Below are 14,376 nucleotides of genomic sequence, written 5' to 3' on the forward strand. Positions count from 1 at the left end.
AGTAGTTATCTTCATGATTGTTTTCCCATTATTTCCCTGTAAAACACACCTCTAATTTTCTGAACTAGCTTCTCTTTTACTTCTCCATAATTATCAACCAACTTCTGCTTTTAACTTTCTCCAGTAAGCTTTCTTCCACTTCATCTGTCCTTGACTCTTCTAACACCAACCTTTGCTCTACCCACAGGGCTTATGACAGTTTTGCTCCTTGACTTACAGAACAATTTTCATTTCTTTCCCCTATCATCATGCCTTGTAACAATATTTTAAATTATGCTAATAACCTATTCTCTCCCACTATATAAAGACCTTTTAATGCAGCAAAGCAGTCACAGTAATAAAACAGCATAATTCTTGTCATTTTAACCTAAATCAAAGTGAGCTTTAGTATGTCGTTGCCAGAAGGTTTCTTAAACCTGCTGTATGATTGCAGAAGTAGTCTCAGTCTTCTAAAAACAAAGCCTGTTATTTGCAAAATATGACACCTAGAAGGACCAATTATGTTCATAAAATAAATCAAAAATTCTCCTTCTGCTTATGGAATTATAAAAGTGGAAAAATATCAATACTCTTGAAAGCTCATAAGGCACAAAAGAGCTGAGTGCTGCAAAAGGCTTAAAAAAAAAAAAGAAAGAATGTGGTTATAAATTTGTGTAGAGAAGCAAGATGAAAAATCTTCTGCAGGATATGCCTATGCTGTGTGGCAATACTTCACTTTAAGCTGTAACCTTAGAGAAACTAGTCAAAGGTACTAATCTAGACACAGTGACATAGTTAATGTCCCAACACTTCAAAATAGCTAAAATACAACCATGATAAAACACACCTCTAGGGGAAACAGATTTGTAGATACTAAAATCAGTGTATTTGCATGGCAAGCACACTAAGTCATACTTTAAGCTCTTGATATGTTCCAAAAAAATTGATTATTTATAGTTTCCTAAATTACAGGACCATACTTCAGAAACAGTTTGCCAAGGGAAGTACAAGTGTGATGTGCTTCATTGCTGTTACCAGTTAATTCTGCTCCATTATGATCCTGTTCTGTTCCAGACACATTTCAAGCTAGTTTATCCATCACGATATTTCAAGATTTCAGTAAGAAATATGATTAATATCTAGCTTGTGTGCATATTCCAAGTCATATAAAGCCAAGCATTTTCCTCTGCTTAATCTTTCACTGACTGATTAAGTTATACAGAGTCTGAAACAAGTAATGTAAGTGACTTGTCATGAGTGGAACCTCACTGGAGAACTTAAACCATGAATGTAAAAACCTAAAGTCCTCTGGCTTCAGAGAAGAAATCTGAAAAGCATAACCCACCTTTTTTCCCTAGCTTTGTATCACACGTTAAATGCATACATTTTATTTCTGAATTTTAATATAGTTACTTGCTTTGGGCTATAAAACACAATCAGCTTTTCCTCAGTCCTGCTGCAGAACTTACACGAAGTGCATACTGTGCAAAGTTATCTTGTTGCAAGGAAACTTCTGCTACATTTCCAATACACTAGTGTTGGTGCACAGGGAAAGGTAGCAAAGTTTTAAAACACCTTCAAATGTAATGTCCCTGTCTCTGACAGAAGCTTTGACAATGCAATAAAGGACTATGAGAAATAAAATACTTATAGATCTGAGTTAATCTTTTCCAGGCAAGATTTTGTTTCCTCTTTAACACTTACTGGTCAGTTCTTAGTGCTCTCTTTTAGTGGAAGAAAAAAGAAGACCGTCAAAAATTAAATTCTACCTCTGTGTCAAGAAATCCAGTTGTACTCAGTGGTCTTTTTTCTTCCAGCACTACTGTAGCAGAATTTATAGCCCAATCTTTTACTAAATCTTTCTGGTTCTCGTTGATAACAGGCCTATTATAATCCTGGCTGTCATCCACTCCAAATACCTGAAAATGAAACAAATCATTACATTCATTAACCCAATACCATCCTTGTACAATGTTCAATGTTAATGGATGGATGGTAGCATGCTGGATAGTGAGTATAAATAGGTTTTATTGTATTATGCTTATCTATCACGTTGGTACAATCTACAAACTAAATAGAAGAAATATCTACTGCAATTTAAAAAAAAAGTGGAAATCTATGTCAACATTGTGAAAATTCAAGGAACTTCTAGTTGGAATGGTCAGATATGAAAAAATGACACTTTGATGAAAGGAACAAAAGATAAAAGCAAAATCATTGCAAAACCCATTTTACCACTTAAGGGAAACCCCTGACAACTAGAACCACCAAATTTTCAAATTTTTGCTATTATCGAATGAAAATAAGAAATATAATTGCTTGAATTTGCTATTAACATACTTATTGAATAATTTCTCTAATACAAACAAAATTTTAGTGTTTCGATTGTGAGCGACTTAGCAGATGTTAAAAGTCCACCAGGTCTCAAGAACCATGTAGACTCATGTCATCCAAGATGTGACTTGGCATAGTTATTTTACTACACTGTTGCCTAATGATGCTTGTATTAATCCCTTCTGTTTATGCCAGAATAATTTTCCCATGATATTTTAAAAACATAACCCTAGAAAAACATTATTACCAAGGCAATTTAGTAATAAGAACTTTAGTAGGAGAACCACCATTCTGTTTGTCAAATTTCTCATGAGTCATAGAAAACAAGGAATATTAATTGCTTTCAGTATTGATGGATAATCAAAGACATTTTAGAAAATATTTTGTATCTTGTAAACATGTAATTTATAAAATTTGCAAATTTCTGCCTAAGAAAGAAATTCACTACTTTACTACCAGGGACTTAGACATAAAAAAGTTACAGAATAAAATGAACCTCCCACACACATTAAAACTAGTTTCCAAAAAGTAACTGTTAACATCAAAAATTGTTTTGTCATCTTCACAGATGTTATGTAACAAACACTACTAGTGCAGAAGAGGAAAAGGTGTACAGAATTCTTTTTTCTCCAAAAGTGTGCTGTAATTCAGTTTTGCACAGCAAAGCTGGAGGACTGGTTTATCACATCTCCGAACAAGGTTTGTGTCTTCAAAATGGATTCACCACTAGATGGCCACAAACCATAATGTTGTCAAGATTCTGAGAAGCAGACAAAGGGAAAAATAATAGTGAAGCACCCTGTGATTCAACTCCTTATGCTCTTCTAACTGTACAGGAAGATCTTGCTAGAGCATTACTACATTTAGACCCGAGGAAATTTTCTCAAATGCACTGGATTTGTATTTTGCTCTCACAAAAAAGCCTGCTTTCCTGACATCTTAAAGTTCAGGCAGTGCTCCTCAAATTTTCAATTTATATATAAATCATATCTAGAGTCTCTGGATCAGAAGCTGCTTATCAGTATTTATAAAGTATTTATTTTCTTTTTTTAAAACAGGAATATTATAGCTTAAATTTTTGCTTTCCTGACATACTCTTGATTTATACAGTTGAAGTAACTTTGGCAGATAAAAACCAGTTACCATCTACTGACGCCTTTCTTTGAATATATCACGATTCTGCAGACACTTTTTTCTTCGGGCACCATAGTTTCCATTGATTACAGAATTTTACATGTTCTTTTAAATGAAATGAAATCCTGGCATTATCACAGAAGCACCCAAAGGAAAATATGAATTCCACACTTCCATATCTAATCAGGACTACAGCAGCAAATTGCTGCCTGCAAATTGCTTCATTTTATCTGACAGCACATTCATTTACCATGCAAATTTCTTTACTCGTATCAGAAATAACACTTCTTTCAGTCTTACCTTTTCTAGTACTGAACTCCTGTTTAAGCAAACTTGGTTATTCTTCTTCTATTACTGAAATTATTGCAAAACCAAATTTGAATATTGCCTGGTTTTTTTTCCTGTGAAAGGTAATATGGATATCACGAAGACCAAAGTAACAGCAATCCTAATGTTCCTTCTCTTTATACAGTGGGGATATCAGAAGAGTTTAGCAAAATACTTGGGAACAGTGTTATTAGAAAGAAAAGTAAAACATCTTCTTCAATAAAAGTATATTTTTGTACTACAATTCATTCTACGTTTGATATGCCCATGCACCTGTCCTAAGTTCCACTGCTATACAACTGCAAAGTTCCTCACAAGAAAGAAGAGATGCATGTAAGTGTGATGTAGCCCAAAGACTAAATTTCAGAACTGTGATGTATGAAGAACCCTTGAAAAGATTGTTACTAACACGTAATTAAGAGTTTTAGTATTTAAACTATTCACAAGATAAAACAACTCATGTTTAGTATTTGACGAAATTTAGATCATCACTTAACGCCTGTCACACACCTGCAGAAAAACAATACTATCAGAATTTCAGGATTAACCAAGCCACACACTCCATTTATCAAATAATGAGAATATAACCTCAACAGAAACAGCCATGGAATAACCTGAATGTTTCTGTTGAAAATAATCTCTCTATCGTTTAGAAAATGCAATTTGTATTTTCTGGGTTGCTACAACATGGTACATGTGCGAACAGTGGGCTGAAGCCTGAATGAATAGAGATTTGTATCTTCCTACAAAGACTAAATAACATTCTTCAAGGCTTCCAATTCTTTAGATGTTTCTGTTCTTTAAATATCTTCATCATTTCAAAGTCATTTAAGGGAGGTCTAGGAGATAACTTAATCAAACCAAGAGAATTCCAAGGAAATGCTGACACATATTGCTGCATCTCTCATCTATTTAGACAAAAAGACTGAAGTTTCTTTCTGTAAAGCTTGTATTTTTCAGACGCAACTATGAAATTTATTTTGATTAACTGTGTACTGGGGAAGAAGATGAAGCCAGATTTCACAATACAGATTTGGACACATCGAGCTGTTTGACAAATGAGAAGCAAGCCTTTTTTGTTTTATTTTTGATAAAAGAGGTAAAATAATACTATGTATTCTATGTATGTGACTAACCATTAGAAATCACACATGTCCAGGACACAGCTGTTAATGAAAAAAAAAGTTTCCTAGATCTTCTACACTTTTTAAATGGCACTGTAAACAACAGCGACTTTCACAATACCCTGATCTTGCATTTTTTGGAGAGAATCTGGGGAATGAGGAATAATGTAAAAAGAATAAATAAAGAACAATTCCTAAAAATATTAAAAAACAACAAACTAACCAGAGAAAGATACTTCCAAAGTATAGGCTTCCTATAAGCAATCATTCCAGAAAGCTAAAAGTTTTTTGTCCTACTCTGCTCTATCGTTTATTTTTCTGAAATTATATTTTACAGGAAGTTTACATTATTTCATCCCTAATGTTTCAAATTTCATGAAGTTACAAAATAAAAAGCCAGGATGAAAATTGTCCCAGAAACCCTGAAAGTTGACTAACAGGGAAAAATCTAGACCCCACCAATCTGCACCATTTCATGGGTCTATGCCACACAGCTGTAATGGCAGAACAGACACAAACATGGCATAAACTGTGATGGTGGTGTTCAAAAAGAACTACTTTATGGACAGTTATGAAGCATGAAACAATTTCCATTGCAAATCAGGACATCTTGAATTGCAAGGGAATGATGACAAATACATTGATGTAGAAAGTCAAGACCCATCTAGGAAATGTTCACGACATAATTTTGTTTAACCTGCAATCCAGTTGGCCTCTTAAGCAAATGAATTAACATGTGACACAAGAGAGATATTGCCTAACTGGGGGAGCTCAGCAGGGGCCACCAAGATGGCCAAGATTAGAGCATTTTACCTGTGGGGAGAGTCTGGGGAAGCTGGACTTGGTCAGTACGGATATGGGATGGTTTTGGGGTTGCCTAAGAGCAACCCCCCAAGTATTATAGGGAGCCTATTGAGATGACAGCCAGGCTCTTCACAGTGCTACATTGCAGGGGGACAAGGGACAGCTCATGTAAGTTGAGACAGGATATAAAGAAAAGTTTGTTCACTCTGAGGACAGTCAAGCAAGCTTGCCAAGTCTCTGCCCATGCAGGGTGTGAAGACTCACATGGATCAAGTCCCGGGCAATCCTGGCTGACCTCAAAACTTCTTTGAGCATGGGGTTGGACTAGAGATCTCCTTTCCAGCTTATGTGATTCTAAGCTCCATAAGAACAGTGATCTTACAGAAAAACTTAGCATCTTAGGTCTCCTACTGTAAAGTCTTGAGAAAGCCCGAAGTGTCCTAGAGCAGCAGGGAAAAGATGAGCTCCTGACTGACACTTTTCAATTTCAAAGCAGTGAACAGTAATTCCTTCAAAGATCCCCTATGATACTCCATTTACATTTTGCAGATCACCCAGTAAAACAAAGGCACAAAACAGCAGGCTAAAACTACAGCAAGTCTCAAAGCACTATCTTGCTACTTGCTGGAATGCAAACGCACCCTGAAAAAATACAGAAGCAAAGTACAAAATAACTGATGGAAAACAATTGTAGCTTAATGAAAATATTCATAAATCTCATCACTTTATCTCAGCAACAGTTTTGTCTAGTATTCTGAGAATATAACCTTATCTATATGGACCAGTAATTGTTAAAATTCTTTATCCAACCAAAACCAAGAATTTACAAAATCTATCTAACACAATAAAGCAAGACACAAACCTTGCAAGAGGTATTGATGTATCTTTTGAGAAAGCGTGAGATACAGGGCCAAGTCTGAGCACATGCCTTGTCCTCTTCAGCAAAGGCTGATTTTGTAGAAAGCAAACTACTCTATTTTGGCAGCTCGTGTAAACTACCCCGTGACAACAGCTCATGGCTCAGAGTTCACCTGCTCCACCACCATGGCTGCAACACAGCTCTAACACAAGCTTGCTTTAGAGCTGGTCAGGAATTGGTCTTATTCACTCTCCCTTCTCCTGCCCCTAAGCAGATTAATCAATATTTTTGTAGCACAGATGAACTATACTAGAGGTGAACACAATGACTTTAGAAGATGATTCTTTAAAACCACAGAAGTTAATTTTCTTTATCAATATGTGCAATACTTTCAAGAATTTAAAATAAAAACTGGTCAGAAAAAAAAAAGGCAACAGGAATCATTTTTTCTGAATCAAAAGGAAGAAAATGGTTTGCTAAAAAACCCCATACCCACAACCCTCACCTGACCTACTCCTTATGTGCCTTTTCATAAACTTTAAAGTTCTTGACAAAGAAAAAAACTTTTTCCAGTTCTGTCTCATTCAGATGCTTTTCAAAGTTCATAATATTTGGACTTTACACTTACTTTAAACTATTTCATGGTGTAAGAAGATCACACTGCGTACTATAATTATTCAGTACTTAATGACCACAGAGTTCCTCATCCAAATAATTACTGAGGATACTGATATAAATGGAAAAAAGTATAATTTGAGACTTCTAATAGATATGTTCACTCATAGTTTTATAGCAAATTATGTATATTAAAATGGGAATTCTATTGTACTCCATACTTACTGACTACATAAAGCATTAGAAAGCATTTCTAAGAGCATGAACACAAACAAGGAATATAATTTTTACGCAAAATACAAATCTGAAGAATCCTATCCGGTTTTAAAATTTTTAGTTTCTTAAATTTCCCCAGTAATCTTACTGCTGAAGTCTTAATTAAAAGGATATACAGTAATTACCAGTAATATCAATAAAATTAACAAAAATCCAACAAATAAATAATAATAATTGTAGTTGCAATTCCTGTTCATTAATGATGGTATTTGAAAAGTAAAATTATTTCAATATTTTTCTATTCTGTCAGATCATAACAACAGTCAGGGATGTAATCTAGAAGCATATTTGAAAAGGATCATGATTTGAATGCCATTAATTTCAGTGTTGGCAACCTGTATAAAAGGAACAGAATAAAAGCCAATGACAAGACAGTGAAAAGGGAATTCAAAAATTAACAGTTAAAAAAAATAAAGCAGAGCAATGGTAAGGGACAAGGATTAAAGAAGGATCATGGCAAAATTAACTAGGAACAAATTATTTAATTTGAAATAAGGTATTTGTCATTGTTAAGTGATGAGAATGTAAATTCTGATAGCAATTATGTTTCATAATCTTTTAGGGGAAAGGAAGATAATGAGTATATTTGATTGTCACAGAAGTGAAAAGTAGATTTCAGAAACTGAGCAGTGAACTCACAGAGTCAGACCACCAAAAACAGATTTAAAAAAAAAAAAAAAAAAGGGAAGAAGCCTGATTTTGGAAATATAAGCAGGATTTCAGGATTTGAGCACAGTTTGGGTGTACTAAAAAAAAGAAATTTTAAATAAACCACACTCAGAGGATGATTGATTGATGGCAAGAGAGGATTCCAGAGAGCAAGGAAATGGAAGAGACTCCAGATCGTCTCAGCAGATCATCTCGGCAATGCTGCACTTAGTGTTCAGACTGAGCTTCTGACAATTCCTCCACAGAAGGCAGTTCAGGCATTCATAACATAGAGTAAATTGGTCATTTAAAGTCAGTTGTTGATCACAGAGAAAAGACAAAAGGCAACATTTTTTCCCAAATTTGTGAAAGTCTGATAAGAGTACAGCACCTCAGCTCACTTGGTGTTTAACTCCTGCATGAACTGTGTTTAGCCAAGCTGATTCTGAGGAGTTTCGTTTTAATAGTTTTTGCTTGTTCTTGGCAGTTATCCTGGCCATCCCAGGCAAACAGACTGTGTTCTGTGCAGGGCATATCTCATGAATAGCCATGGATTTTCACAGAAGCTGTTTACGTCATTTTAACTCTGTATTGAAGTTACAGAATCAGATGCAAGATGCTCTGGTATAAAAAAAGCTACACAAGCAAATGAAAAGGATCAACGTGCCAAGTCTAAGAACTTCATCTTACCAGACACCAGTTACATATTTACATGCATACATATTTTGTGCCTGTTTGCTACAGTGAAGAATTCATTTCCTTTAGGATTCCAAATTAAAAAGGAAACAGTAAGTTTAGAGGCTATAAAACTCCTTTCCTCATAAGAAGAAAAGATTATAATCATCCTCTGAACTCTTGACAAAATTTATAACTCAGATAATTGGATAGGCTTCCACTGGACTACTGCTTTTTCAACATCATATTCATAAAATAGTCATTACGCAAACAAGACACTCCGTGGGGCTAAAGGCATTTCTGTAAAAGAAACGCCTGAAGCAATGGTAAAAGCAATTAAACCCAGAGAGTGTGAAAAGACAGAAGACCTGAAAGTGATTTTCTGAAGATAGATTTATCTATCTTGGTTCCTTAAACAGTCCTTGAAACATACTGAGATCTTTTCAGGTAGTTTTTCAATATATAATACTGAAAAAATTGCCAAGAGGAGTTCCATAGCATGTATGCTAACTCCAGAACAAGAGGAGTTATAACAATTACAATCTGCAAGATTACTGATAAATTTTTAATGTTTGCAACAGAGAACACAAGGTCTGGAATACAAACTTTATGAACACTTACAGCGAAAACAATAAATCACTCAAAAGTAAACACTCTCTAAAAAACACATTGGCCAATATTACAATGTGATATGAACAGATATACCCTGGGAGCACAAAGAATAAGGAGATTCCATTTTATGATAATCACCTTTCAGAATAGATTCTCATTCATACACATACTATTAAAAAAAAAAAATAAAGGTCAAACCAAACTAAGTATCATTATGACCAGAAGGATATAGAAAATAAAACTTGAAAATGTGCTTTCTACACGGAACACCAATACAGTTTTCCCTCCATAATTACTATTCCAAATTTTTGAAGAAGAAAGAATCTCTCTCAAGATGGTGTCAACAGAGTCAGATTTTATGGATATTCATTGCTTGGTATGTAATCAAATACAATTCAAGGTGACAGCCTGCACATTAAAAGCAAGATCATTATTGTTAGAGCCTGTCTATCCATATAAACAAAGACTTGAAAACATCTACAACATGGAGTTTGCATTGAAAACAAAAACATTTTATGGTCACAGTAAGTCTTTCTGAAGATGGCAGAAGGAGGGATTGAGGTTTGATTTTGATACATTTTTTCAAGTCTTCTGCTTGTGAATCAGCATGAATTAGTTGAATTTGCGATCTACATTTACGTTGCTGATGAAAAATCAATTACTTATCAGGCAAGTTATAAGAAAAAAACATAAATCAAGTAAAAAATTTGGGGACCAAAGAAAACTCCAAGCTGAATGTTTCCATATGCATATGAGCTGCTATAACATTGCAGATTTCCTTGTTAGCTGATAGGACTTGAAACATTCATATAGTCTCAATTCTACTCCATACCTTCCCTTCCCACACATGCATAGAAGAGCTTAATTCTGCTATAGCAAGTTCTACAAAATATTTCCATTTTTAACTTCTCTAAAATGAAACTGGCTGAAGAAGGACAACAAAAAACCCTATACAAAACAACCAAAAAAAGACCCCTCAAGGAAACCCCCAAAGAACTTGCAAAAAAATCAGAGTTGCTTTTTATTTATTGCAATAGCCTCAAAGTATTTAATATTCCAAACACAGGCAGAATTATTTGCACATTCATTTATTAATATTTATTACTGGCAGTACTTTGCTTTATTGAAAAAGGGAAGTCATTAGAATGATAATTTGGTCTCTTTATATCAACAAAAAAGGAAAATGAACTGCAGAAGCATCAGTCTGAATTCTTTCATCCACTGACAGACTTACCTTTTTTGTGGCCTATGAAGATTTTCAATGTGATATTATTGCTGAGAACAACTTCCTTCTAATAAATCTGATTTATTTAAAAAACGTAGAATGGACCGAAAATTTACAACTTGGAGATAAAAAGAGAGCAATTGCTAAGTGTTAATAGAAGAAAGGACTGAATCTATCCAAAGAGCAGAAAGACTGGCTGTAAAAGAAAAACAAATCCTACAACTGTGCCCCATTTACTTGTGCATTTTATGCACTAAAGGTAACACTGAAAACATGTTTAAATCAAATCAAGATCCGGAATTTGTTTTATGTTGTACTTAGCTGTTAGCTACAACAATAAGACCATTATTCTGCTAGAAGGAGTTGTGGCTTTCTGATGCTATTTGAGTAGAGGATATTTTATGCCACATATGTTCAACGTGGGCTTTGTGGTATATAAGAGCAGCTTGTCTTCTTTACACACTGATGAAATTGCTCTCAATGGCAATTTTAAAAGAGCTCTACAAGTATAAAAAGATATCCATCATCTATTTTTTACTCACATTATTAATGTATTTATTTTCTAAACCTTAGCCTACTAAGCAATTCATACTTCTCTATGAATTTAAGTGACATTTGAACACCTGGATGCAGAAATATCATTGGCTAATGAAATGACTTTTAGGACGCAAAGTTTAGTGCTACTTTTCAAGTATTCTCTATTCATAAAGAACATAAAGGCACAACCATGTATTCCTACGTCCATCCCCTTTGAATGTTTACAAATGAAAACTATCTGCATATGTACTCTATCTTTTCATCCTAAAATTTTTTTTTTTTTTTAATTCCTCACAAATTTGAAAGTCATGTAAGACACAAGCCACAATGTGTTTGAAACATTTCATTTTAGGTAAGGAGCAGACATTCACCCCAAGACAGTCATGCCTGCAGATATATGGTTACACCTCTTTGTTAGGGAAAAGAATCAAAATTAAAAAGCTTTTCTCTGTTATTTATGAAATGTCTTCCTCTTTCTTTCTGATACTGCCTTTTCCTCACAGTCTCTTCTCAAAAGGCTTTAAAATGGTTGAGAAATAAAGGTTCTGTCAATTGTTATTCAACTCCTTTTCTGCTGTAGCGACAATACTTTTTTCTTAGAGGCTGAAAGAGCAGCAGAGGAAGAACTGGATCCTTAGCAGTCTAAATGAAATGAAGATGCTGAATAAGCAGGATGGCATAGTTTTTGGATTTTTTTAATCATTTCACACAACCATCTATTTTTCTTGAGACTATTTCCTAGAATCTTTAGTAAAAGGCTACATAATGCAAAAATAGTACTTTTGAAGGAAGTAATACAACTCAACATTAAGGTTTTTACCCCCTCCTCTGTTTTTTAGAATTATATAGATAGATGGGTGTTTTCTAATTTTTTTCCCAGAGAATTTTAACTTAGATTTCCTGCACATCTCTCTTGGATTCTTAACTCAAAGAAGCATTAATAATCTCACCTTGATTTTTCACAAGTTAATACTACTCTTACATTTGTGGTTTGCTGTTGTGTTCCTTTCCAGAGAAAAGAGAAGTGAGACTAAGGCAAGCATTTCCCAAGTGAATGAGTCACACTCAGAAGTAATCTTTGGATATTTTGGTCATTCTCATCCTTCCCTCCAATAACAGAGAAAAAATACCCAAACCCAGAAGTACTTTATGCCATCGAAAATTCTTCAGGTAAACCACACAGAGATTTTAGCACCATTCTAATGTAAAGTTCTACTGACATGACTGCATTATTTGTGCAAATGTTTTAGAAAGTGATCCTTGCTATTTGTAGCGCACTTTCATCCCAATCATAGCAAATTAAACTCTTGAATTTCAATTTGAACTTTTGACCCAAGAAACACCCTCAAATCAAACTCAGTTGTGCAGGCACGGTAACTACTCAGAAGAAGGATTGACTTGCCACCAATGAAAGAGTGGTTGCACTGAAAAAATTGACAAAATAATTCTCTTAAATCCGCAATGAAGAAGCACAGGAGTCAACAGGCTAACTAAAGTCCTTGTCTTATACCTCACTTATCCCCCTTTGGCAAAGTAAGATTATCCAAAGCATTAGCAATTTAAAATAGGAGGGAAGCAAAGCTGAGCTCAGCTGGAGGACAAAATTTTGGCTTCCATTTGGTTTAGATTTTCTTCGTTGGCTGTTTTTCTGCACTTCATATAAATAGTAACATACTGCTTTCATATTTCCAACTCAAATAAGAATTGCATAGCAGGACTCTTTGAACTGGTTGTAAAATACAGCATTCTTAAGATTTCAGCACAGATACTAAGTGAAATGATACAGAAGACCTTGAAGAAAAAACATCTGTGCTTTACTTCCTGGCAAATCTTTAATACCTAGTGATGACACCTGTTAAGTTAGCAGTAAGGGAAATTTATGATATCCAAAAGCTTTTTATATAACACTAAGATTATTAACTGATAGTTTACTACCACCCTTAAGACTTCCATCTACTTCCCTTTCCTGAATCTCTCCTGGAACAGAAGAAATTTGTTGCAAACAAAAAACTGACTTCAGATAATCTGAACAGGTACTGAAGACCACAAAAAATTTGAAAATTTTATTAACAGTCTCAGGCATATGGAGTGCTTCTTGGAGTTTCCTGCTTAGGGCTAGAAGTTTGACTCAATGATCCTAATGGGTCTCTTCCAACTCAGTATATTCCATGATTTTAAACATTAGACAGTGTTAACATTTTTATCAAATACATAAATTGTCTATTTTCAAATGTTATAACTTTTTGTGGTTTCCAAAGAAGCCCTGTTGAATAGCTATACTTAGCTAAAACTCGACTTACAAATTACCTGATGCAATTTAGTTGAAGATTTATAATTTAAGAATAAAATGTAGAAACTTGTAGTTATTTAATAAAGCACTTGCTTCATTTGGAATGCTTTTAGTTCTCAGTTGTTTTTTAAATATTGACTCGAAGAAGTAAAAAATTTCCTTTTTAGAACTCACAAGAAGTGAATCTATAACCATTATGATTTTATTGAAGACAATACCATGACTTTAATCCCTGTCCCCAAATGCTCAATAAATACCTTTTCTAAAAGAAAACTATCTACAATAAAATTTCCCATTTCCCCACTACTTCAGAATTCTTTTTACAAAATCAAACCAGTGAAGCTAGTTTGTTTTGTAAAAGATGGTTTTCAACACTAGCCAAAATTAATTCTAAATGTATTTATGTATTTGTTCAGCTCTGAAAAGTTCTTGATATGCAGATGAATCCTCAGATAATTCTAAAACAAGTAAGTGATGAATTTCATCTTAAATTAGCAAAACCCTAGCCTAGAATTGCATGCAGGCATTCTACCACAATAGATTATCTCAGAAAACAACCAGAAAAAAATCCATTTCAAGAGTCATATTAAGCCAAATGATTAAACATAGCTTCTGCTACCCATATCTTCCTGTTGAATCCAAAAAAGAGTTATTTGCAGTTATTTAACACAGTTTTGAAACTGCAAATACAATTTGTATTGTTATTTATATTTCTATTGTAACCAATAAGCAAACTAGGAAATTTACATTGCTATCATATGAACACTTTTGGAAAATGAAAGCATTTTTATATTTACTCTTTACAAATGACAATGAAATTAAAGTTACTGCTACTGAATATACTTCTTTAATAAGTATAGAATACAGTTACAATCTATATCTATATGATAATTTGGATGGAACCAATTTATAAACTGAAAACTAGAGAGACAATAGG

General features: G+C 34.0%; 1 protein-coding gene across 12 annotated transcripts in view; it reads right to left on the minus strand.

Moving 5' to 3' along the window:
* CEP170 (centrosomal protein 170) overlaps nucleotides 1-14,376 on the minus strand; it is a 94,734-nt gene that overhangs the window by 30,787 nt on the left and 49,571 nt on the right. For 11 of the 12 annotated variants that reach the window (XM_085055162.1, XM_085055161.1, XM_085055160.1 and 8 more), the window contains one exon: nucleotides 1,749-1,898. The exons of the other annotated variant lie outside the window; for it this stretch is intronic. In XM_085055162.1, the coding sequence (XP_084911288.1) occupies nucleotides 1,749-1,898 (150 nt within the window). The remainder of the gene's footprint in view (nucleotides 1-1,748; nucleotides 1,899-14,376) is intronic. 12 annotated transcript variants of the gene reach the window in all.

Source organism: Lichenostomus cassidix, chromosome 3, assembly GCF_008360975.1.
Source record: "Lichenostomus cassidix isolate B80296 chromosome 3, HeHo_3.0, whole genome shotgun sequence".
Lineage (NCBI taxonomy): Eukaryota > Metazoa > Chordata > Aves > Passeriformes > Meliphagidae > Lichenostomus > Lichenostomus cassidix.